At 45.1% G+C, this 22852-nt stretch overlaps 1 protein-coding gene across 4 annotated transcripts in view; it reads left to right on the top strand.

Moving 5' to 3' along the window:
* Window positions 1-20350, top strand: part of RASSF5 (Ras association domain family member 5) — a 268852-nt gene extending 248502 nt beyond the window's left edge. For all 4 annotated transcript variants that reach the window (XM_069238582.1, XM_069238586.1, XM_069238584.1 and 1 more), the window contains 2 exons: window positions 14293-14408; window positions 18280-20350. In XM_069238582.1, coding sequence (XP_069094683.1) covers window positions 14293-14408; window positions 18280-18432 — 269 coding nt within the window. In that variant the 3' untranslated portion in view covers window positions 18433-20350. The remainder of the gene's footprint in view (window positions 1-14292; window positions 14409-18279) is intronic.
* The last annotated feature ends 2502 nt before the right edge of the window (window positions 20351-22852 follow it).

The raw sequence follows: 22852 nt of genomic DNA on the forward strand, positions 1-22852 counted from the left end.
GATATTGCCAATACGTGGGACATCAACTCCTATTGAGGCCAAGGTTTTCTGTAAGCCGTTAATATACAAAAAAATAGAATGGGGACGAGAACACACCTGTGGCGCACACAATGATTTACTCTGAACGACAAAGTGGTCTCACCATTTGGCCCAAACCTAACACTTGTCCTCTGTTCCTGATGGAAAAGTCCCAAAAGATTAACCAGCCCAATGTCGAGGCCCATTGACAATAACATTTCCCACAACTTCTGCCTATTAACACAGTCAAACGCACTCGACAAGTCCATGAGTGCCAAGTGGCCTGTGGCGCCCTTCTTAAATTTATACTTGGCCATAAGGAAATAAAGATTGAGGCATTGTTCTATTGTGCCCAAACCTTTTCTAAAGCCATATTGGGCCTGATTGAGAATTTTATTCTCTTGTACCCACAAAATCAGGCGCTCCAGCATGATCATTCCAATTAATTTAGAGGAGGAATCTAACAAAGAAACTGGGCGATAGCACCTGGAGTCTAAGATACTGCCCTTTTAAAAAAAATTGGTACCACTACAGATGTCCGCCAAGACGTTGGGGGCCCTAGTCTGCACACCAAATTAAAAAAATTAGTTGAAAGTGGGGACCAGAAAAAAAAAAAAAAATCCATCGGAATTCCATCCGGCCGGGGTCCTTGGAGAGGCTATCACAGGTGGCCTTTGATACCTCTGTCACTGAGAAAGGGGGACTAAAATTCAAAGGCAAAATTACCTGAGGATTGTCAACCCTTACCTCGTCTGACCATAGATGCTGGAAAAATGATCAATCCAGGCTTCACGGGTAATGTGTGTCGTAACGACGTCCAAAGAGTTACCATTAGCTATACCTGCTCGAACCACCTGCCAAAAGGCCAAATATCCTTTTTTTTTGGCAGGCAATCACAATAGCTTTCCATTGCTCTTCTTTGATTTCATCCCTCCGCTTCTTCAAGGCCCGGGCATAAGCCTTTCTACAGGCAGCTACAACAACCTGATCCCTAGGAGTTCACCTAAGAGCCTGACGCAAAGAGGCATTTGCCTTCCTACACGCTTCATCAAACCATGAACAAATGAACAACAGCTAATGGACCTTTCTTTGCGGGTCTACACATCATATTCCTGATACGAGACAACAGCTCCACAAAACCTGATAATGACTTGGAGGTGTCATCACAATCTGCTAAGCACAATGTTATTAGGTTGCAACAGTCATTTTGAACCACAGTAAGCACTAAATTGGCAGAACGCCAGACCTCCCTCCTGTCATTACCCTAAATCCCTAGTGTCTGTTTAGAGCCAACTACCCTTGTTCCAGCCTGTGGAAGAACTTTGACAAATACAGCCAGGGGGGTTGTGGTCGCTGTAGACAGATGGTATCACTTCAATCCATCAATCAATGTTAGGAGGTTCCGAGAAACAGACTCATAGTCGATGGTCAAGCTGCACTCCCCAATAAAAGTGGAAGCCACTATACCATCTGAGCTAATAGCAGGAGTGGCTAAGTCATGTAATAGCAGAAAAGCATATGAGAGCTGCCCCTTTGAATCCATGCCAGCCTGCTCCACCGCACAGCTAACAGGGTCAAAAGGGGAGTCCACTTTTACGGATATATCTCCCAACTTGGCATTAAAATCCCCTGCCAATAAAAGATTAAATAACTCATCTTTAGACTGCGTTCTGTCAACTAAAGACCTAATAACTGTTGAAAAGTATAATTATTATTAGATGCAAAATTATTAATAGTTCACCGTAAAAAATTCTTAACTTACCACCCCAGCTGACCTCGAACATCTGAACCCTTCTCCTATATCTGTTGCTAGCGTAAGAATTTTGCACCCAATATTAAACTTGATCCAAGACAACAAGCCCCCTTTAGCACGACCTGAGGTTGAGGGGGTGGCAAAATGGCTAAAACCTGTATACCCATCAAGAACTATTTCAGACACAGTCCAGGTTTCTGATGGATACAACTACCTGTGGATTCCTCACCTAATGAATACTCCCATGGCGCCAGCATTCAACGGAAATCTTCTTCCTAGTCTCTGCACGTCGACGAGGACGTCACTCTAGCCCACGCGACGCCGTCTGACGTCATACAGGCAATAAGAGGTCCTCGACGACGTGCCGACGTCAGTTCCCTTTTTTCCGTGCATTCGAAACGGTTATCTTCGAGGGAGCAACTGTTACTTTCGTGGTTACAGTGTATTTTTTGCTGCGTAGTCCTTCGCTGCAGTAATAATGTCGCAGAGAAATTCGGGTTTTAAGCCTTGTCGTGAGTGTGGGGGCAAGATGTCAGTTACGGATCCTCACTCCGACTGCCTTTGGTGTTTAAGCTCCGACCACGACGTCTCGACTTGCGATTCATGCCAGCACATGAATCCAAAGGCCCTCAAGGAACGTGAGGCGAAGTTGTTTATGGCGAAGTCGAAGAAAGAAAAACATCATAAGAAGTCTTCTTCGCCAAGGCATCGGCGTCATCGAGTCTCCCAGCGCCGCAGAGAATCACGGCGCCATTCAAGCAAGGAGACTCGTTCCAGGTCTTCGGATCGGCGCCGGAGGACTTGGGAGGTCAGTCCCACGGTCACGCCGCATCCATCGACGCCGTTTCCCTCTCCGGCGTCACCGACTTCACCTGGACAGGCGTCGGTGATTGAAGTGGTGCAGCCTCTGGTGTTGTCTCCGGCGTCGCAGACGTCGAGGCCGGCGTCGGGGTCGCCTTCGATACAGGCACCCCAGTATCCGGCTTTTCCCACCCCTGGAGCAGATAGTACCGCATTCCTAAATGCGATGTATACCATCTTCCAACAGATGGCTCCAGGGGGTGCTCCGGCTGGCCCTTTGGCCTTTTCATTGGGTGATCCTGCGCCTCTACGTCCGGCACCCTTTATGCCCTTTCTCCCTTTTGGGAAAGTGGGCTCGGCGCCGGTGGCCACTCCGGTGACTTCGGAGGGATTGGTCCCGGAGATTTCCATTCCGTCGTCGGGATTTCGTCCTGTGACTCCGGTGGGTCCATCCGCTCAGAGTGCTCTTTCATCGGCGCCGAAGTTACCTGTGGCGCCGGACGCGGCGTCGGTGGCTTCTGAAGATCGGCGCCGATCTTCGGCTGAGGCATTGTCGACTCCGCGTATCGAGCAGAGGCTTCATTCGAGGAGACGTGCTCTCCGTTTATTAGAGGAGCAGGAGTACCAACGAGTCCTGGAAGAAGGAGAACTAGAGGACTCGGGTGATGGACTGCATGGTCTAGATACAGCCAGTGGGCTGGACACTTCCCCTGAGTGGGATCTTTCATCTCCAGGGGAATACACGGAGGAGGCTGCTTCCTTTCACGCAGTGGTACGGAAGGCAGATAGTTTTCTGGACCTGCCTTTGCCGGTGGCAGAGACAAAACAGAACCTTCTGACAGAGGTGCTTCATCCGGCCTCAGCTGCGGCAGAGCCTCTATTGCCGTTTAATGACGCTTTGCTGGATCCGGTGCTAGAGGTGTGGAAGAGACCAGTATCTTCCCCAGCGGTTCATAGAGCCGTAGCCAGGAGGTATCGAGCTGCACCAACTGACCCTGGCTTTCTTTCTAGGCACCCTACACCGGAGAGCTTGGTGGTGCAGGCCTCCTGTTCATCCAAATCAGCGCCTGGTTCTTTCTCGACGGTGCCTGGGGACAGGGACTCGAAGAAACTGGATACGCAGTCCAAGAAAATCTTTTCGTCCTGCTGTCTGGCGTTGAAGGCCACCAACGCAACTTGTATCCTGGGGAGATATATTCATGCTCTTATGGATGACATTTCCTCATCATTTACGGAGCTTCCCCAGGGTCTTTTGGATGTTGTTTCAGATGCCCAGGCTGCCGCGACCCAGATTATTCAGTCTGGGCTGGACACGACCGACTCGATGGCCAGAGCAATGGGCACGACTGTGGTGGCAAGGAGACAGGCCTGGCTCCGTAATTCGGGGTTTTCTGCGGATGTGCAGTCAACCCTATTGGATCTCCCTTTTGATGGGGACAAGCTGTTTGGCGCCAAGGCAGATTCGGCCTTGGAACGTTTTAAGGAGAGCAGGGCCACAGCCAAATCGTTAGGACTCCAAGCTCCTTCTTCCTCTGCCTCTTCCAGGATTTTCAGGAGGTTTCGGGGATTTGGGCGTGGCTCTTCCTCCTCTTCCTTTCGGGGGAGATTCCAGCAACCTGCCTCTTCCCATCCCTATAGATCTTTTAGAGGGAGAGGGAGGGCCTGCACCAGAGGAGCCTCTCAGCAGCACTCTGCCTCTTTCTCGTCCTCTGGAGGGGTGCAGCAGGGAAAGCAGCCTTAGGCTTCCACCATTTCCCACTCACTCCTCTCCTGTAGGGGGAAGATTACAGCATTTTCTCCGCAAGTGGAAGACTATTACAACGGACACTTGGGTTCTCAGTATTGTGGGAAAAGGCTACTTCCCTTTCGGGAGTTCCCGCCCCTCATCCCGCCCCGCCCATCTTATTGTTCAGATGAACACCTCCTGTTGCTAGAACAGGAGGTACAAGTCCTCCTTTCAAAGGGCGCGGTAGAGTTGGTCCCAGAGCAGGAAAGGGGTTGAGGTTGTTACTCAAGGTATTTCCTGATTCCCAAGAAGGATGGTTGGTTGAGACCAATCCTGGACCTGAGGATCTTGAATTGGTTCAAGATGCTGACCCTAGCTCAGGTGCTTTTGGCGTTGAACAAGGAAGATTGGATGGTGTCTGTCGACTTGCAGGATGCTTACTTTCATATCCCGATACTCAAGTCACACAGGCAGTATCTCCGGTTTATGGTGGGATCGCAGCACTATCAGTTTGCGGTCCTTCCGTTTGGTCTTACTTCAGCACCTCGAGTCTTCACGAAGGTGATGTCGGTGGTTGCGGCAGAGCTCAGAAGGAAGGGGATAGCAGTATTCCCTTACTTGGACGACTGGTTGATCAAAGCCAAGTCTCCGGAGCTTGTGTCGCATCATCTGCAGTCAACGACTCAGTTGTTGTTCCACCTGGGTTTTTCGGTGAACGAGCCCAAATCTCACCTGGAGCCCTCTCAGCGCCTCCTGTTCATAGGGGCAGTACTGGATACAACATTGGGTTGAGCCTTTCCTCCGCCTCAGCGGATTCAAGATATTCAGGAATTGGTTCCAATGTTTCAAAATGGAGCGGTAGTTCCAGTCCTCAAGGTCCTTCGTCTGCTCGGTCTGTTTGCCTCCTGCATTCTGTTGGTCACGCATGCTCGCTGGCATATGAGGGCTCTTCAGTGGTGCCTCCGAAGGCAGTGGTCTCAACACAAAGGGGATCTAGAAGGTGCTGTCAAGATCTCCAGAGATGCTGCGGTGGACTTGAAGTGGTGGATTGCGAGCAACAATCTTTCACAAGGAAAGCCGTTCGAACAGTCGCCACCAGTGGCCACGGTCATAACGGATGCTTCCACTCTAGGGTGGGGAGCTCATCTGGGGGATCTGGAGATCAAAGGCCTTTGGTCTCCAGAGGAACAGATGTTTCATATCAATCTGTTGGAGTTACAGGCTGTACGTCTGGCTCTCAAGGGCTTCCTCCCTTCCCTTCGTGGTCAGTCGGTACAGGTCCTAACGGACAATACTACCACGATGTGGTACATAAACAAACAGGGAGGAGTAGGGTCGTACCTTCTCTGCAAAGAAGCTCTTCGACTATGGTCCTGGGCAAAGGACCATCAGATTTGCTTGGTAGCAAATCATCTGGCCGGGGTCTTGAATGTACGTGCGGACAGTCTCAGTCGCCAATTCTCAGCAGACCACGAGTGGCGTCTCCATCCAGATCAAGTCCGTTTAATCTTCCAAAGGTGGGGGTTTCCTCGGGTAGATCTGTTTGCCACTCTGGAGAACGCGCATTGTCCGTTATTCTGCAGCCTCCAGTATCCGATGCAGGGAGCATTAGGGGACGCGCTTCAAATAACCTGGTGCGGCCAGTTGCTTTACGCGTTTCCTCCCATACCCTTGATTCCTCGAGTATTGAGGAAGATTCTCCAAGACCGGGCTCTAGTAATCTTAATAGCTCCGGATTGGCCAAGGAGGGTGTGGTACTCCGACCTTCTCCAACTCTCAATGTGCCCTCCGCTCCGTCTCCCTATCAGGGCAGACCTCCTCTCGCAGTCGCAGGGGCAGGTTTTACACCCCAACCTCCAGAGTCTGCACCTACATGCCTGGAGATTGAACGGGGCAACCTGAGTTCCTTCTCTCTCCCGCCTGATGTAGTGGATGTTATATTAGCGGCCAGGCGACACTCCACTAAATCTATTTACGCTAATAGGTGGTCTAAATTTGTGGCGTGGTGTGGAGAGAGGCAGATTAATCCCTTACAAGCTCATCTATCGGATGTTTTGTCTTTTGCTCTGTATCTAGCACAGAAAGGCTGTGCAGTGGCTACCATTAAGGGTTATTTATCGGCCTTGTCAGCCTTCATATGTCTTCCAGACCAACCATCGTTATTTAAATCCCCTATTGTTGTCAGATTCTTGAAAGGTCTTCTAAATAAATATCCTCCAAAACCATTCGTTATGCCGCAATGGGATTTGTCCTTGGTCTTGACTTTCCTTATGGGGTCCCCTTTTGAACCTATGCATTCTTGCCCCTTAAGGTATTTGGTTATAAAAACAGTCTTCCTGGTTGCTATAACATCTGCAAGGAGAGTGAGTGAGTTGCAGGCCTTATCGGTAAAGCCCCCTTATACAACTTTTTATGGGGATAAGGTGGTGTTGAGGACCAAGGCTGCTTTCCTCCCGAAGGTTGTTTCACCTTTCCATTTGGCACAGACAATTACTTTGTCCACGTTCTATCCTCCGCCTCATCCTTCTAAAGAGGAAGAAAGACTGCACCGGCTGGACCCAAAGAGAGCGTTAAGCTTCTTTATTGATAGAACGAAGGATTTCAGGCTGGAGGATCAGCTGTTCATTGGATACGTGGGCAAGAGGAGAGGAAAGGCAGTCCACAAGAGAACACTATCCAGGTGGGTTGTTCTTTGCATTAAAATCTGTTACTCTTTGGCAAAGAAGGATCCTCCTGAGGGCATTAGAGCTCATTCCACCAGAGCTAAGTCCGCCACTTCGGCCTTGGCCAGAGGTGTTCCTGTGGTCGACATCTGCAAGGCCGCAACTTGGTCGTCCCTTCACACTTTTGCGAAACATTACTGTTTGGACTCTGAGGTCAGAAGGGACGGCCATTTTGCACGGTCAGTGCTGCAGGATTTCTTGGTTTGACCATTTAGGCACCCGTCACCGGGTGTGGTACTGCTTTGGGACTCTATTCATTAGGTGAGGAATCCACAGGTAGTTGTATCCATCAGAAGAACGAGTTACTTACCTTCGGTAACGACTTTTCTGGTGGATACATAAGCTACCTGTGGATTCCTCACGGTTCCACCCGCCTCCCCGTTGCCTTTCTGGTCTTACCAAGTAATCCTTGAGTGTGCTCCTCTTGGTCTTCAAGGCTGCAGTAGATGTTGTATATATGGATATTTGTGTATATTTATCTGTATATATATATATATATATATATATATATATATATATATATATGTATATATCCTTGTGTATATACATGATTTGCATATATTTGTTGTTTTAAAAAAAAAAAAAAAAAAAAAGTTATATTAAATTTACAGCTATTCATTGCAATGTTGTGTATTTTACAATGTTATGGTATTTTACCTTGCTCTTTCATTGCATTGGATTGTTGTTCTCATGCACATAAAAAAATGTTGGTACTGACGTCGGCACGTCGTCGAGGACCTCTTATTGCCTGTATGACGTCAGACGGCGTCGCGTGGGCTAGAGTGACGTCCTCGTCGACGTGCAGAGACTAGGAAGAAGATTTCCGTCGAATGCTGGCGCCATGGGAGTATTCATTAGGTGAGGAATCCACAGGTAGCTTATGTATCCACCAGAAAAGTCGTTACCGAAGGTAAGTAACTCGTTCTTCTTGCATAAAAACAATATCAAAGTTAGATATAAACAACCGCCATCCCTCAACCTCTAACTTTGAGGCCAAACAGGCTACATTCCAGCTAAGAAATTTCAGGTTCGACATCTTACTAACAAAAGGTTGTGACCCAATCGGCAAAACTGAAGCCTCTCCAGGTGAGTTTACAGTGAAACTAATCTCACGCGGTATCTCAATGGTGCCCCCCCCCACACCTCGACACCCCACAGACAGTTCCACTGGTCACATTGATAGGGATTGTGGATTGTTGTCAGCCAACACCTTCCAGCTCTAACAAGACTGAATATCCTTTACTAAGTGGGAAAGGAGTAGGGGGAGGACAGTTCCTTATAGCCAATACAGGAGCATGTTGAGGGATTTAATTTTCAATAGTGCCGGCAATATGATTAGAAGCTAGATGTCTATAACAAATAAAAGCCCAAAGGTAATATTCTGATCTACTTAAATCCCACCATGTGAACTCAGGCTAGTGCAATCACTTCCCCGGCAACACCAGGATCGTGGAAATTGATAATCACAAGGTCGCCAAGAGCTTGCCTCGTCAAAGGACCTATGCCTTTCACCTGTCGCACAAACAAAATCTCTTTAAATAGATCCCACTTACAGCATACTTTTGTGTTTAACCAACAAATAACTTTGTTTTTAAGAGCCGTAGTAGTTTCAATGGTATTCCCTTGAAGCCTAGGCACATTATCTAGAATACCAACATAGGGACATGAAGCTGGTGGCAGGTCAGTGACCGGGAGCTGAAGCGGAGAATGCTCTAGAGAGCGTTAACTTCATTGACTAGCAAAATGCGACTTTTTAATTAGCAAACTGAGTTTAAGTCCTGTGGTTGGGGATTTACCATAATTGTGGCAGACTGTTTTTCTGGGCCATCACCACTACCACCATCTAATGTGCTGGGAGGCAGGCTCTAGGCATCTACGTGAGAAGCGTGACTAGGACCTGAAGCAGCTAGTGTGGAGGAGGACCAATCCAAGACCTTTGTCTGAGTCTCTGCAGACTGTAAATTAACAGGGCTATTCTTTACCACAGACATTAGGTTGCCCAAGCTAGATTCTAATGAGTTTAATCGACTATGAATATGTTGCAGCATGGAGTCCAACAAGTCATTAAACCAGATCCTCAACGAAGCCCAAGAGTAAACATTGGGTAAGTGCGATGAAACAGAATTATCTGGATCATCAATTTTTTAGGGTTGCATTGACCAAATTGATTTGGATCTCTGGGCTCTTCTTTGCCTTTTTGCTAATGGGCCAGAGTCCGAGGAACCACCTGTGACAGAGGAACAGTCAACAACATCCAAACCTTCCTCTGCTGCTAAATCACCTGTAACGACTCCGCCCAACTTAGGGTGGGGTTTGGCTAAGGGACAACATTAGAGAATTATCTAAGGGTGCTTTTACCACAGGGCCAAAATAGCGTGGAACAGCAGGGCTCAATGACTTAGGAAGAGACATAGTTTTGATATCCTCCACCACTAAAGAGAGTTGTTGCTCCGCTAGTTTAACTTTGTTGGATACCAGATCCACAGCCCGCACTAAAAAATTGACAATGGAGGACCGTGGATTAGTTTGTAAAGCTGAAGTGGAGCCAGTGATTGCCTTCCTTTTACCCATATTGACCGAGCTTCCCAAGGAGAGGGGCACAGGGAATACCCATAAAATAGACAGTCAGGTGCTTACAGGGTGAAAAAGCTTTACAAGATGGTACGCCCAGGCCTCTTACGTTTTATGGTGGGCTAAGACGGGCCCATCTTGGCCCAGTCTTTGCCCGAAACGCACCATGGTGCGTCACTCGCAGCAGGTCCGTTGCTGTCTGATAATCGCCTCCAGGTGCAAAGGTGAGCGGGAGTGGCTTCCCTGCCGCTTGGGTTTCTGGTGCCTGTAGTGCACGGGCCCCCCACTGAACTGTCCAAAGGGCGTCCCGCGCAGCGGGTCCATTGCTGCCTGATAAGTGCCTCGGGCGCAAAGGTGAGCGAGAGCTGCTTCCCTACCACTAGGGTTTTTTGGTGCCTGTAGTGCACGCCCCGCCCACAGGGCTGTCAGAAGAGCGTCCCGCGCAGTGGGTCCTTTGCCGTCTGATAATCGCCTCCGGGTGCAAAGGTGAGCAGGAGTGGCTTCCCTGCCGCTAGGGTTTCTGGTGCTTGTAGTGCGCGGGTCCCCACAGGACTGTTAGAATAGCGTCCCGCGCACCAGGTCTGTTGCCGCACGATAAGCGCCTTTGGGCGCGAAGGTGAGCAGGAGCGGCTTCCCAGCCATTATGGTTTATGGTTTCTGTAGTGCGCGGCCCACCTGCAGGGCTGTCAGAAGAGTGTCTTCTGTTGTTGATTAATCCCCTCAAATCAACACACAACCACACTTTGCCGTTTTCCGGTCTGGGCGCTACCAGTGGGAAACCCATTCAGATGCCTTCACTGGCTCAGGAATGCATGACTCTAAGTTTCTGTAACTCCGTTTTCACCTCTTCCCTGACCATGAAGGGAATATTACGGGCTTTATGAATTTTAGGATGCACGTTATTCTTTAATCTAATTCGGTGGGTCAATCCATTCAATTTATCAATTTTGTCACTAAAGACTGAGGAAAATTCATCCAATCCCCATTTCAGGTGTCCTCTCCCTCACATGCAGCTAGTACTTGCCCTGGACTATTCGGATCTAAAATTAAGTTTAGCTTTCTTTGATCCTTCCAACCAAGAACAGATGGTCCCTCTTAGGCTAGATATAATTTGCAAAGTGCATGTCTATTCTTGAACCTCAATTTCATTTGCCTTAACCCCACCATATCAATTGTATCCCCTGTTTAGCTCTCAGGATTGACATCTAATGGCTCCAAGTGGTTTCCAGTTACTTAAAAAAAGTGCTCCTGCCACACACTCTCAGCAATAATCATATATGGGAATCCAGAATCAGCTGCTACCTGTGATGATATACCCCTAAATGAGACCCCCTCAAAGCGCTTTTTATCACCATCACCTAAACGTTTCAGAACCACCTTCTTTTAGTGGTAGTATGTGGCGTTCATATTGTCCAGACTATCAGCCTATGGGGAATCCTCTAACACACGACACTTTACTGCTTTTTTTCCTCTTTATGTTTGCACACCCTGGTAAAATGGCTCATCAAACCACACTCCAAACACTTGGCTGATTTAGATAGGCATTTGTCAGATCTAGCCGAGTGTGTACTTCTCCCGCAACAATAACACGTAAAATTAAGATTCTTCATTGGGATGGTATGATCTGCCTTGCGTTGCTCTGGCTGCTACACGTTTTTGGCTTTGCCATCCGAAATGTTATTTACAGTTCTTTCTTCGCTTGAGCTAGAGTAACTTTTGCACAATGTTCCGATAATTTAACTTTTTACATAGTTGCAATGATGTCCTTGAAACTAGATTCTCCTTCAACCAGTTATCTCTCCTGCATGTTTTTTTTTTTTTTAACATAACTATTTGATCACACAACAACTCATCATGCAGGTTTCCAAACCTACACATAGTTGCTAGTTTTTTTTTTTTTTAAGTTGCTACATAATCCTCAACAGAGTCATGCTTCTCTTGTTTCCTCTGGAAAAAGGCATGCCTCATGACGGCTACACAGAATGTGGTAAAAAGTGCTCATCTAAATCCAATAGAGCTGACTTAAAAACATCTAAATCCCCAGCATTTCTCTCATGTTTTTGAAGTTGGTTATAGATAGGCTATCCCAAACAGTACATTAAGATTCTTTTCTTCTCTCAGGTGTAAAAGTTCCATTACAGTTCTCCGAGATGGCTATGTAGTTAAGAAAATACTCTTTCCATTTACTCCACTATACAGCAGGTTCACCTTTAGTTGCTAAAAATTATTTAGGTAAACTGAGGTGCAACGCATAAATAACAGTTGCTGAGGTAGCCTCACTTGTGGATATGTTAAAAGTTAAAATCTTTATGAACAAGAATTCGAGGAAAACTGTTTATGGAAAAATTCTAATATTGTCACATAAAAAAATGTATTTAGATGTCCAGAAAGGTGTCCGAAGCCTGCCGCTTGGAGTCCCACTCATGTGCTAATAAAGGAATGTGCTTGAATTCCTCAGAGCGGTTTAGTTGTCTTTGTGCTTTACAACAACCGCTCCACTCCGCTCCATAGCATTCACTTTTTTTTGTATTGGCCACTCCCAGGGTCGTACCATTGTGTGCTGGTGTGCGGGCCGACCCTCTGTTACTCTGCAGGATGAAGCAAAGCTGGGTGACACACAGGATCCTGCGCTGCTAACTCACCCAATCCACAGAGAGATTAGCACAACCACCAAATGACACACAAGTCTTGGGCTCCCCCTCAAGAGTGCAGCTTTATCCTTGATTCCGCACGCCTTCTCACAAGTGTGTTGTGGAGAAAAGATTCACACCGCAACTGGAATAATTGTAGGACTTTTGTTTATTCCAGACTATAACGACATTACATGGAAATACATCGATCCATCTCCAGCGCTGCCCCAGAACAGAATGCTGAACATTCTACATTCTCTCCCTAAATACTCTCCCTGCCTTCTACTACATTCCATTCCACATTCCCCAGTAACATATATACAACATCTCCTCTTTCCCGACAAAATCCAATTAAACAAAACATGTAACACTAAAAAAAAAAAAAAAAAAAAAAAAAGAATAACACAACATTATTAATACATTACAAGTAAAAAACGGTAAGTTAAGGTACTTGAAAATGCCGCTGACAAGTAAAATTAAAGTACTTGCAGGGTCCACGTAGTACTTGCCAGATTCATATAATGCCTCTCCGTTTTCTCCGGATTTGTACACTTAAATACCGTTGCTTCCGTGTTACCTCCAAAATATAATTGACGTCCACAACCTTCTCCAATCGGCGCCAATATGTTGTGGAGAAAGGATTCACACCACAAGTGGAATAACTGTAGGCCTTTTGTTTATTCCAAACTATAGCGACATTACATGGAAATACATCGATCCATCTCCAGCGCTGCCCCAGAACAGAATGCTGAACATTCTACATTCTCTCCCTAAATACTCTCCCTGCCTTCTACTACATTCCATTCCACATTCCCCAGTAACATATATATACAACAAAGTGCAGCTTCATTCTTGATCATGCTTGTTTTCATGCGGCGATACTGCGATTTAGGAGCTTCTCCACGATTTCTCCTCAGTCAGGTGCGCGCGTTTGCATGCGGTTTCCACCACAACTTTCTAAACACGTTGGGTAACAGGCGGCAGCCAGCCTCCAACCTCCACAACTATTAACTGCCACGCAAGGGTAAAGGCCCAAAAATTACGGCCCATATTTATACTTTTTTAGTGCTGCATTTGTGTCATTTTTTTACGCATAAATGGCGCGAACTTGTAAAATACAATGGCCCGTATTTATACTTTTTTTAGCGCCGCATTTGTGTCGTTTTTTGACGCAAAATCGGCGCAAACTTACAAAATACAATTGTATTTTGTAAGTTTGCGCCGATTTTGCGTCAAAAAACGACACAAATGCGGCGCTAAAAAAGTATAAATTTGGGCCAATGTATTTTGGAAGTTTGCGAAATTTTTGCATAAAAAAGCGGCGCAAATGCGGCGCTAAAAAAGTATAAATATGGGCCTACATATCCTAGTTATTGCAGCCAGGCGAAAGCCTTACCCCAACGTGAGTTGCCACGTCGCGCAGAAATCCCACAGAAGGAAGAATGCCACATGCAAATCACACAAAGTTCACCCGTAGAAATGTTACAATCATGCAGAAGCAAGTAAAACGTTCACTCCTTCAAAAACGAAATGCAGGTTACTATGTGGTTTTCAACGGTTGCTTGTCTCTAATTTCTATAGTATCGATTGACTCAGGTAAGCTGTGTCAATTTTTCTTTATTTAGCGACCTCATAGGACACAGGTGAACGAGTACACACACAAGTACTTCACAGTTCCCCACAGTCCAACTTACCTATACACGTAGAACATGATAACCATTTCAAATTATATATGACATATAAACTTTGTACTACATGTCACATCTACATTCTACCCCATTGCTACCAAGATCTTATTGGCAGTGTGCATTACAAATATTATCATTGATTCTTTCATTTACAATGCAACGCTGTCTACACATTGTGTCACGTCAGGTATCATTTAAAAGCGGAAAGTAAAAAGTGAAAGACTGAAAATCTTTAATCCTGTTGCAGGATTCTGTTTATATCTTTATAGTGTTATAATGTAAAGAACGGACTTTTCCTACATTATCCGTACACATAGCCAGTATCCCGCTTTCCCCGGGGTCAGAGAGTGAGCCCTGACCTTTTTCCCCTGTGTCCTTGTAGTGCTGTTCCAGAAGCTGCCCATCACAGAACATCCCTTGTACCTGCGGCTGCTGGCTGGTCCGGACACAGATCTTCTAAGTTTTGTACTGAAAGAAAACGAAACCGGGGAAGTTGAGGTAAGTCGGAGGGGGGCTCTGGCCTTTTCTCTTCCGAGCAGATGTTAACAGGCTTCTTATTATAAAAGGGGGTCTTACGAATCAGCCATTTTATTTTGAAGGGAGGGCATTGTTTTTTATATTATCCAGGAATAAGATTACTAGGTTTCCAGAGATGTGTAGAATCTCTTCTCCTCTGCTTTATACAAGCTCTTCTGAAGTTTGTAGACTAGTTCCTAGAAATTCAGTTTTGACCAGCTGAGAAATTGTTAGAAATTTGAACAATATCAGAAAATAGTGCTGGGAAACAAGAGTATCCCAAAAGTCAGATGATGCAAGACTGACTCAGTCCAAGCTCTACTGATCTCAGAGAGCCACAGACCGCCTAGGAAAGATGATTGTCTAAATGAAAAATGTATTCAGTATTGTTGATAACATATATAGCAGAAGCTTTACACAGATTCTCTTTGATGTTCTGAGAAGGGGGCATAGTATCTTATAATATAGGGAATTCTGTAATTCCTGAATAAATGCAAGTCGCTAATTTATTTATAATGTATGTGATTCTGCAATCCCTGTAAACATGCCTGTCTCTAATTTCTTTGTTATATATGGCTCTCATAGAAAGCCTGTATATTTTATTTCAGTTTCTGAACGTCATAACTCCTTGCTATGACATCACAACAGTTGATAACACAACTGAATACCTACTATTGCGATGTCATAAAGGCCGTCCAGGCCAGGTGACAGGGCTCTCTGAGAGCCTATTAACACAGCTCTGCTTTGACTAAAAGCAGAAAGCACAGCTGCAGGAGGGGGAAGAAAGGATTTAGTTGAGGATAGCAGCTAAGATATTTATTTTTCACATTTGCGTCGGGGAGGAGAGGGCATGTTATGTTTAGCTCTCCCTTTATCCTCTGCCCCTTCACAGTAGTTGAAGGCAGGGGCAGATGACTTTGGGAGCCATACATAACATAAAATTATAGGTGGCATTAAGAGTTATCACAAGTAACTATAACTCGTGCCCTAAGGTAACTATAACTCGCGCCCTCCATGCATCTGATCAATAATTTTACAACAGATGTTACAGTGACAAAATCAATGATGTTATCAAAGATGTCATGAGTGCTGTCATTTTTGCGTTAATTAGCAGTGCATGGAGAGGGCGCAAATTATAGTTACTTGAGATAATTAACTGGTGATTTTCTATGGTTTGATATGTTTAAAATGTGAGCCTCACTATAACGTCCCAGTAACCTTTGTTTTTTTTAATAGAATTTCTATGTTTTTTTAATTCTATTTCCCAACTATAACGTCCCTGTAACCTTTTTTTTTCCAGTGAATTTCTATGTTTTTTTTCAACATATATTAATTTTCATTACTAATACGTTAATCCAACCACCGCCGCGCATGGCCTTCGGCCAACCCCGCATTGCCCCCACCTCCTCAGGCCGATATTGGCCCCAGGGACACCATCTTCCACGGCCCAGCTTAAATATTTAATTCCTTTGAGGGTGAAGGAGTGCCTGCGTGGACCACTTCCCCCTGTACCCCCAACCCCCAAGGCTGAACTCTGCCCGGGGATCCCATCCTGGGGCCTGGCCTAAACATTTAAAGTTTTTATGGAGGGGAGGGCCCCCTCCCCAGGACAATCTCACTCCCCCATCCTCCGAGGCCCGGCCTATTTTTTTTTCTCTTTTTTTTTGGGGAGAGAGTTTTTTTTGGGGCGGGGGGGTGAGAGGCCACATGGCTGCCCCTCCACAGAGCTGATTTTGGCCTCAGTAACCCCATCCCCGGGCCCAGGGCAACCAGTCTCAATGTTGGGGACCGTGGGGGGAGCCTGAAGGCCCCCACAGTCCTAGCTGGCTCTCCACCTCCTTTAGGAGCCAGCATATCGCTTGTATCAACCAAATTGCATTTTTACTCATTTAGGGGGTCATTACGAGTTTGGCGGACAGAAAAGGAAGTCTGCCAAACTCCCGCGGTCAGATTGATGCCAGTTCGGCTGCCTTCCCATGGGCCCCTTTAGGAGTTTTCCACTGGTCCAGAGGGAAACAGCCTACAACATTGATGCCAGCCCGTAATTGAGCTGGTGGCAATGCTGCAGAGCTTAGGGTGCACCCGCACCCATTGTGCTGTTCAGTGTCTGCAAAGCAGACAGTGAACAGCGCGACAGGGCTGGCCATGGGGGCCCCTATCTGCCCATGCTAAGTGCATTGGCAGTTTAGGGCCCCCCCTGGAGCCTCCTGCACCCCGTATCCGCCAGCCTTTACATGCTTTACATTAAAAGCTTGCGGAGAGGGGGGTCGTGATCCCCAGGGCAGCCCTTTTTGCAGCGCTGGCCTGGCGGATTAGGATTGCCAGCACTTCCAGTTCCTCCTGGGGAGGAAAACTGGCGGTCCGACCGTGGCGCAACAACCACGGTTGTAATGTGGCAGTCAGACTGCCACCGCGACCCTGGCGGTCTGAAGACCACCTGGGTTGTAATGACCCCCTTAGTCTCTGCTGAAAAGCACACAGGGCTCATAAATTACCTCTGACAGTGCATGAGTGCAAAAGCATGCTTAGTGCAAACTGTTCAACATTAGATTGAGCCCGGGTGGGCAGAGTTAAACAAAAATAATTGCACATGCCTCAGGTAAATTAAGTAGACCAGAGCACAACATCATTGGATAAAACCATGATCTCACATTGCAGAATACAATAGCAATAAACCACATAACTGTGCTTATTAGATACCTCATAAAAAAAATTTATGTAATGTAAAACAAACTCCACTTTTTCGCTCATTTAGTATCTCCTGTAAAGGTAATTTCCAACGCAAAGTACTTACAGCAGATTTATCATCAAATAATTACGCCCAAGTGGGCAATGTTAATCTGAACTAAATATGCATGCCCCCTCTAAGAAGTAAAGAGACCTAAGCTAGAAAGAATAATAATCTGTCCCTTGAAAAACTATTACATCCATCATCAGTATTGTAAATTAATTCTGATCCTGTGACACGCTCATTGTGTTTATTCCACAGGAGCTCCCCTTAATAACAGTTAAAGTGTTAAAGTAAGTGTAAGGAAAGAACGCAAAATAATCTAAACTAAAATTGTATTGTCTTAACTTTCATTCTTAATTTCTATAAGTGGGTGTGTAACTCTTCATCTGTGCCGAGTCCTCAGGAGTCTTTGTATCCATTTTCAATATGTAGGAGGATTCTAATTTCCTGAGGCTTTTCTTTCTGTTTCCCTCTCAAATCATTCTGGGCACTGCATCAATAACAAAACATTTTAACTTTCTATCGTTATTGTTGTGGACTTCTGAAAAGTGTGGACTTCTGAAAATTGCCTTACCACTAGATAAGTCTTATTCCTGTTTTTGATGGTCCTAATGTGTTGCAAGATCCTTTTGTGAACTGGGAGTTTAGTGCTTCCCACATACTGTAGTCCACAAGGGCATTCTAATACATATAATGCATAATCAGTTTTGCAGGTGAGTGTACCCCTGATCTTCTGTGGGTTCCTTTCCAAGGGTTTCTTGGAGTGCATTTATGCAATCCATATTCACATGCCTTGCACTTACTGAATTTAAGTTTCTGTTTCTGCCACAGCAGAAAACAACTTGCCCTGGTTCAAATTCTGCAGTATAACTTTATGTTCTAATGATGTCATGTACACAAACTGAAATATTGAGGTAATGTCACTCATAGGGTGCTCATTTGGCCCGATGAACGTGCTCTTTATAGTAAAATAGATGGACATGGGTCTCTGCACGTCTGATTGAGGTTGGGCAACAAGCGATTCATTTAAAGCTCACATGTGGGACTTTATAAGGATGGCTCAAGAAATGGATTCTGCCAGAAAGCTGATCTCCTTTTTCTTCTTTCATTTTCTGTCAATAGTGGGATGCCTTCTCAATTCCTGAGCTGCAAAACTTCCTCATGATTCTGGAAAGGGAGGAAAAAGACAAAATCAAGCAAGTACAGAAGAAGTTCAGCTCTTTCAAGCACAAACTGCAAGAGGCCTTGAGGGAAGCCGATGGCAAGCCAGGCTAACCAACACAGTGTTTACAGACAATGAACATCGCTAGTAGGCGTTACAAAAAAAGCACACACAAACTGCGTCTTTCTCTCAGATTGCTGAGGGCCCAACAGTCATTCACAAGAGGAGGCAATGCTGGGATAAAACATCAGATTAAAATTAATATTACATCTGCAGTGGATCCTGGCTGGGTTATGTCAGCCCTGCATAAAAGAAAGAGACACATGGTCTTCTTAATGTTCTAACTTGAAGCCATTTGACAATCTGTCAGTGGTGAGCATGACTTCCTGGTCTCAGTCGGATCTCAGCTCCTGGATCATGATGTGGAGAGATGAGTGGGTTCCTGCACAAATTATTGCCCGGGAAAGGCAAGGATGCCAAGTGCTTGGGTGAGCATGCTGGCTTTACCACCGGACAGTCAGTGCCTTGCAGCTGTGCTTGGCAATAAATATGTGAATTGGACTTGTGATTAGTAATATACATATATTTATAGGTATTGTGTAACTGTTAATGTATATTGGTGAGAATGCATTCGCCTCTGAGAATGTGTCATGGGTCTGTTGGGGAGAACGTGGTACTGCAGGTCCCACCGCATATATTGGGGTAAATGCTTTCATACCAGTATCATGAAAGAGCAGATCTGGCAGGCACTCCAGCTTCTTGCTTAAAGCTGTGTCGTCTGCTGGGGGGATGTTTCAGTTGCTGGATTTATAAGTGGATTTGGTTGAAAGATGGCGCTTCAGCTGACATATGTTCTTGTTTTTCCAGGGTTGCTTATTTCGTTTTATGCAGAGTTTTGTATTTATTTTTTATTTATTTCCATTGCGCTGGAGGATGTATTTGTGGGACATAATGGCCCTTTTCTTTACTAAGGGATGTGCAGGATTATCACAACATACCGTACTTTAGTCCAGTGCTTGCAGGCTTTTGAAATGGTTAGTAAATTGATGCTGTGGTTTGCACCATGCTGAATCAGACGAGTGCCCCAAACTCTAGTAAACAAGGAACAAGATGTGTACTATTTCAGTGTTGGTGTCCCTGAAATCCGCTGGATTTTGTGGAGGAGGCAAATTAGCTATTCAGAACACCCCTCACCCCTCAAAAGTGTCTCAAAAACAAGAAAAATTTAAAACCTCAGCTCAAATGTACTGCAGCAAACATCTGTAAAAGCTCCTCTGGAGTCTGGAAAAAATACAAATTGTGGTTGCCCTTTGCAGAAGTTGTTTGATTGTACAGATCTTGCATTATATTCCATACAGAACTGTATTTAAACCACACATCGGACCAGCCCTTCTTGCACAAGATGTTTTAGCTAGAGGGGGATTTTTGGTGTGAATTTTCTCAGCATTATTCAGGCTTCAGTGCTTCTGCTTGGCAGCACCCATCTATTTCTGTTTAAGATTATGCTGAGTTCTCCATGCGCCTGCCTAAACCACTACCAGGGGACCGCTTAATTCGATGAAACGGTCTTACACCAAGAGCCTTGGTTACCAATGACTGCAAAGTTTTGATAGCCAAGGTGCATAGTGGATCCTATACATTGGGTTTTAATATCCACAGACATTGTCCTTTTTTCACGAAGGAAAACACACTGTAGAAGGCCCTGGAGTTCCAAGACAGTGACCAGATCTCTCCTGGCGTTAACAAACAATCAGTTTTCTCAGGTTGGCCGAGATCCTTCTTCCTTAAAGCCAATTTCCACACTGTGCAAAAAGAACCAACCTTGTCTCGGAGACTTATGTGCCCAAAGAAGCACATGCACCTTATGATACATGGTCAGGTGCTGACGTATATAGTGGACTTCTACTGTGCGTCAGTATGCTCTGGAAACCCAGAATCAGGGGTTTCATAAATGGATGGTTTTATAGTCTCGAAATGGGTGGGGAAGGAGAGGTATTTTAGCAAAAAAAAAAAAAAAAAAAACTTGACTCCCTCTTCTAAAAAGCAAACTTCCTTGTTCGTGCGTAGGTTGTCCTTTGGTGGTGGGCACATAGTGAACGCAACCATCAAAAACTAGCCTTTTTGCACCTGTTTAGATTCAGAATACTATTGGGTCATTCATTACTACAATTAAAAAACAGAAGTTGTTTAATATTGCTATGGAACGGTCAGGCATCTATGGAAAGAAAATGCTGATATGCTATTTGGAATATTGAAGGTCCCTAGACATGCTCTGCACAACCCCTTACCAGAGTCACACCAGTTCTGAAATAAGACTAGTCACATAATGTGTGCTGTACTATGCTTTGGCCAACCTAGACTTACTGAGTCACTCGCTCTTCTCAGAGTATGTCAGTAAAGGAAAACACATCTGTTCTGTTTGTTGCATGCGAACAATGACCTGTTGGTCTGACAGAAAGTGAAAAACAATATGCAAAAACACTGCTTTTTGCAGTCACACATTTTTAAACAAATGTGTGAATCAACGTCCTCCCAGCCACCGTCTCACTTTTCAGATTGCAAACTAGAATTTTCCACCGTTTTTGCTCACAAGTTACCAGTTCAGCTTATGAATGGAACAGCTACCTTTGAAAACAATGAGGGCCTGATTTAAGAAAAGTGGCGTTGCACCCAGTGCAGCGCCACATTTCTTGCACCCCCTTAACACTACCATGTGTGCGCCGTATGTAAGATACGATGCACCATGGCGGTAGTTAGGAAAACTAGCGTCAACATTTTTTACGCTAGTTTTGAGCTTTGCAGCATTAGTGTCAAAAATGTTGACACTAGTCCTTCAAAGCCCATTGAGGCCCAATGTAAACAATAGTGTACATCCTTTCAGCGCTTGCTCTGAGCAGGCGTTAAAAGTGCCCAAAAAAATGATGCAAAGAAGGCTCTCAGGTTTCTATGCACCATTTTTTCGGTCCCCCTAATGAGAGAACGCCCCCTTTACATACTTTACACCTTGCCCCACTTTGTAATTCTGGCGCAGCGATTTTGGCCTTGTTTGGCCACATTAGCGTAAAAAAAAAATACGCAAATGTGGTGCAAGAAGGAGCTAGGGGCTCTTAAATCTACCCCCAAATGTCTTGACCTCAAACCATAGAAAAGTGACTGATTCTCTACACTGGCCATGATTGCAATTACGATTAATGGGCAGATTTACTATTCAAACTCCAGTATCAACCATTTTGAGTGCTAATGTCAAGTTGTGGTAATACTACGTCATTTACGAGCAAAGTAGTGGTCTTGTCGATACAATGCTGTTGAGATGAGGAGCGTTAGAACAACTAAACTGCTCTACAGATGAGTAAGAATGCTCCACCAAGCTAAAAAAAATTACCCCACTTTTTGTTAATGTAGTGGACATCCAGATATGGAGTTGTTCCATAAATGGAAAATGGGCATTTCCCATGCACCCACCAATGGGGTTTGGCACCCTCCCAGATTTACTAAGAGAGGTAAGGGTGGGGACACATCAGAATGCTATCTTAGTTGATTTGGTGTGTTTCTGTTGTCTCCTTTTAAAGCAACGCAGCAACTTTGCTTGCAACCCTGCGTTGCGCGAAATGTAAGTAAATCTGCCCCTCCATTTCATGGCTTGGGTACTCCACCTTAATATAATTTTGCAGACTCAAGCGACTTCAACAGCCCTGCTCCTTTTTCGCAGCCCATTCTTAAAATTGACTAGCCTGCCCACTTTTAAGATGATTGGCTGCAATGAAAATGGAGCTGTGCTAGATTCTAATTTTTACTAGCCCATGGTAGTTGCCCAAGCGTTTTCAAGCGCAGACTGCATTATTTCCAGGCTGAAAACGTGAATGAACGCCCATGTGATGGCAAGTGAAAGAAGTTCATTGCAGCAGACATGAGGATTTGACAGTTTGCATAAAATGGCGGAATGCTTACCAGTGCACCAACCAGCAGTTAATTTGCAACCTCAGCGAGATGGCTCAAGTGCAGTTCTGGATGGGGTGGGTAAAAACGCTGACAGTGCCTTTGTTTCACCTGGTAGTGTGCCCCTCGCATGACGCTGTTTTGAAGAGACTATTGAAAAAGAGGGAAAACAAAGAGAGACTGTATATATAAGTGGCATTTGGAGAAAAATTGCTTTTTGTGGCAAAAGTCAAATGCATTTTATTTTGCAAAATGCCTTTTAATTTATTTTTACAACTTGCTAGACTTTTATTAAATTGCAGAAGAAAGGCTTACTTTGAAGAATTGTTAATATAAAAAACTGTAAAGTTTGTAACGTTTAAAAAAGTAACTTAAAAAAAATAAAATCTTGCGTTCAAAATCACGGTCAAATGGTTTACAGATTGCTTTGTGCTTGGTGCCCCTTAGTGGTAAGATATGGGACATCGTTTTAGATGTTCTCTTGTTTCTCGCTTCATCATCACAACTTGGCTTTGAACACTTAACGAGTATTCCTACTCCACAAATATTTCTAATATCCGTGTGATGTTTTGTCCGGCTGCGGATGGGCAGATAGAA

This window comes from Pleurodeles waltl, chromosome 6, assembly GCF_031143425.1.
Source record: "Pleurodeles waltl isolate 20211129_DDA chromosome 6, aPleWal1.hap1.20221129, whole genome shotgun sequence".
Taxonomy (NCBI): domain Eukaryota; kingdom Metazoa; phylum Chordata; class Amphibia; order Caudata; family Salamandridae; genus Pleurodeles; species Pleurodeles waltl.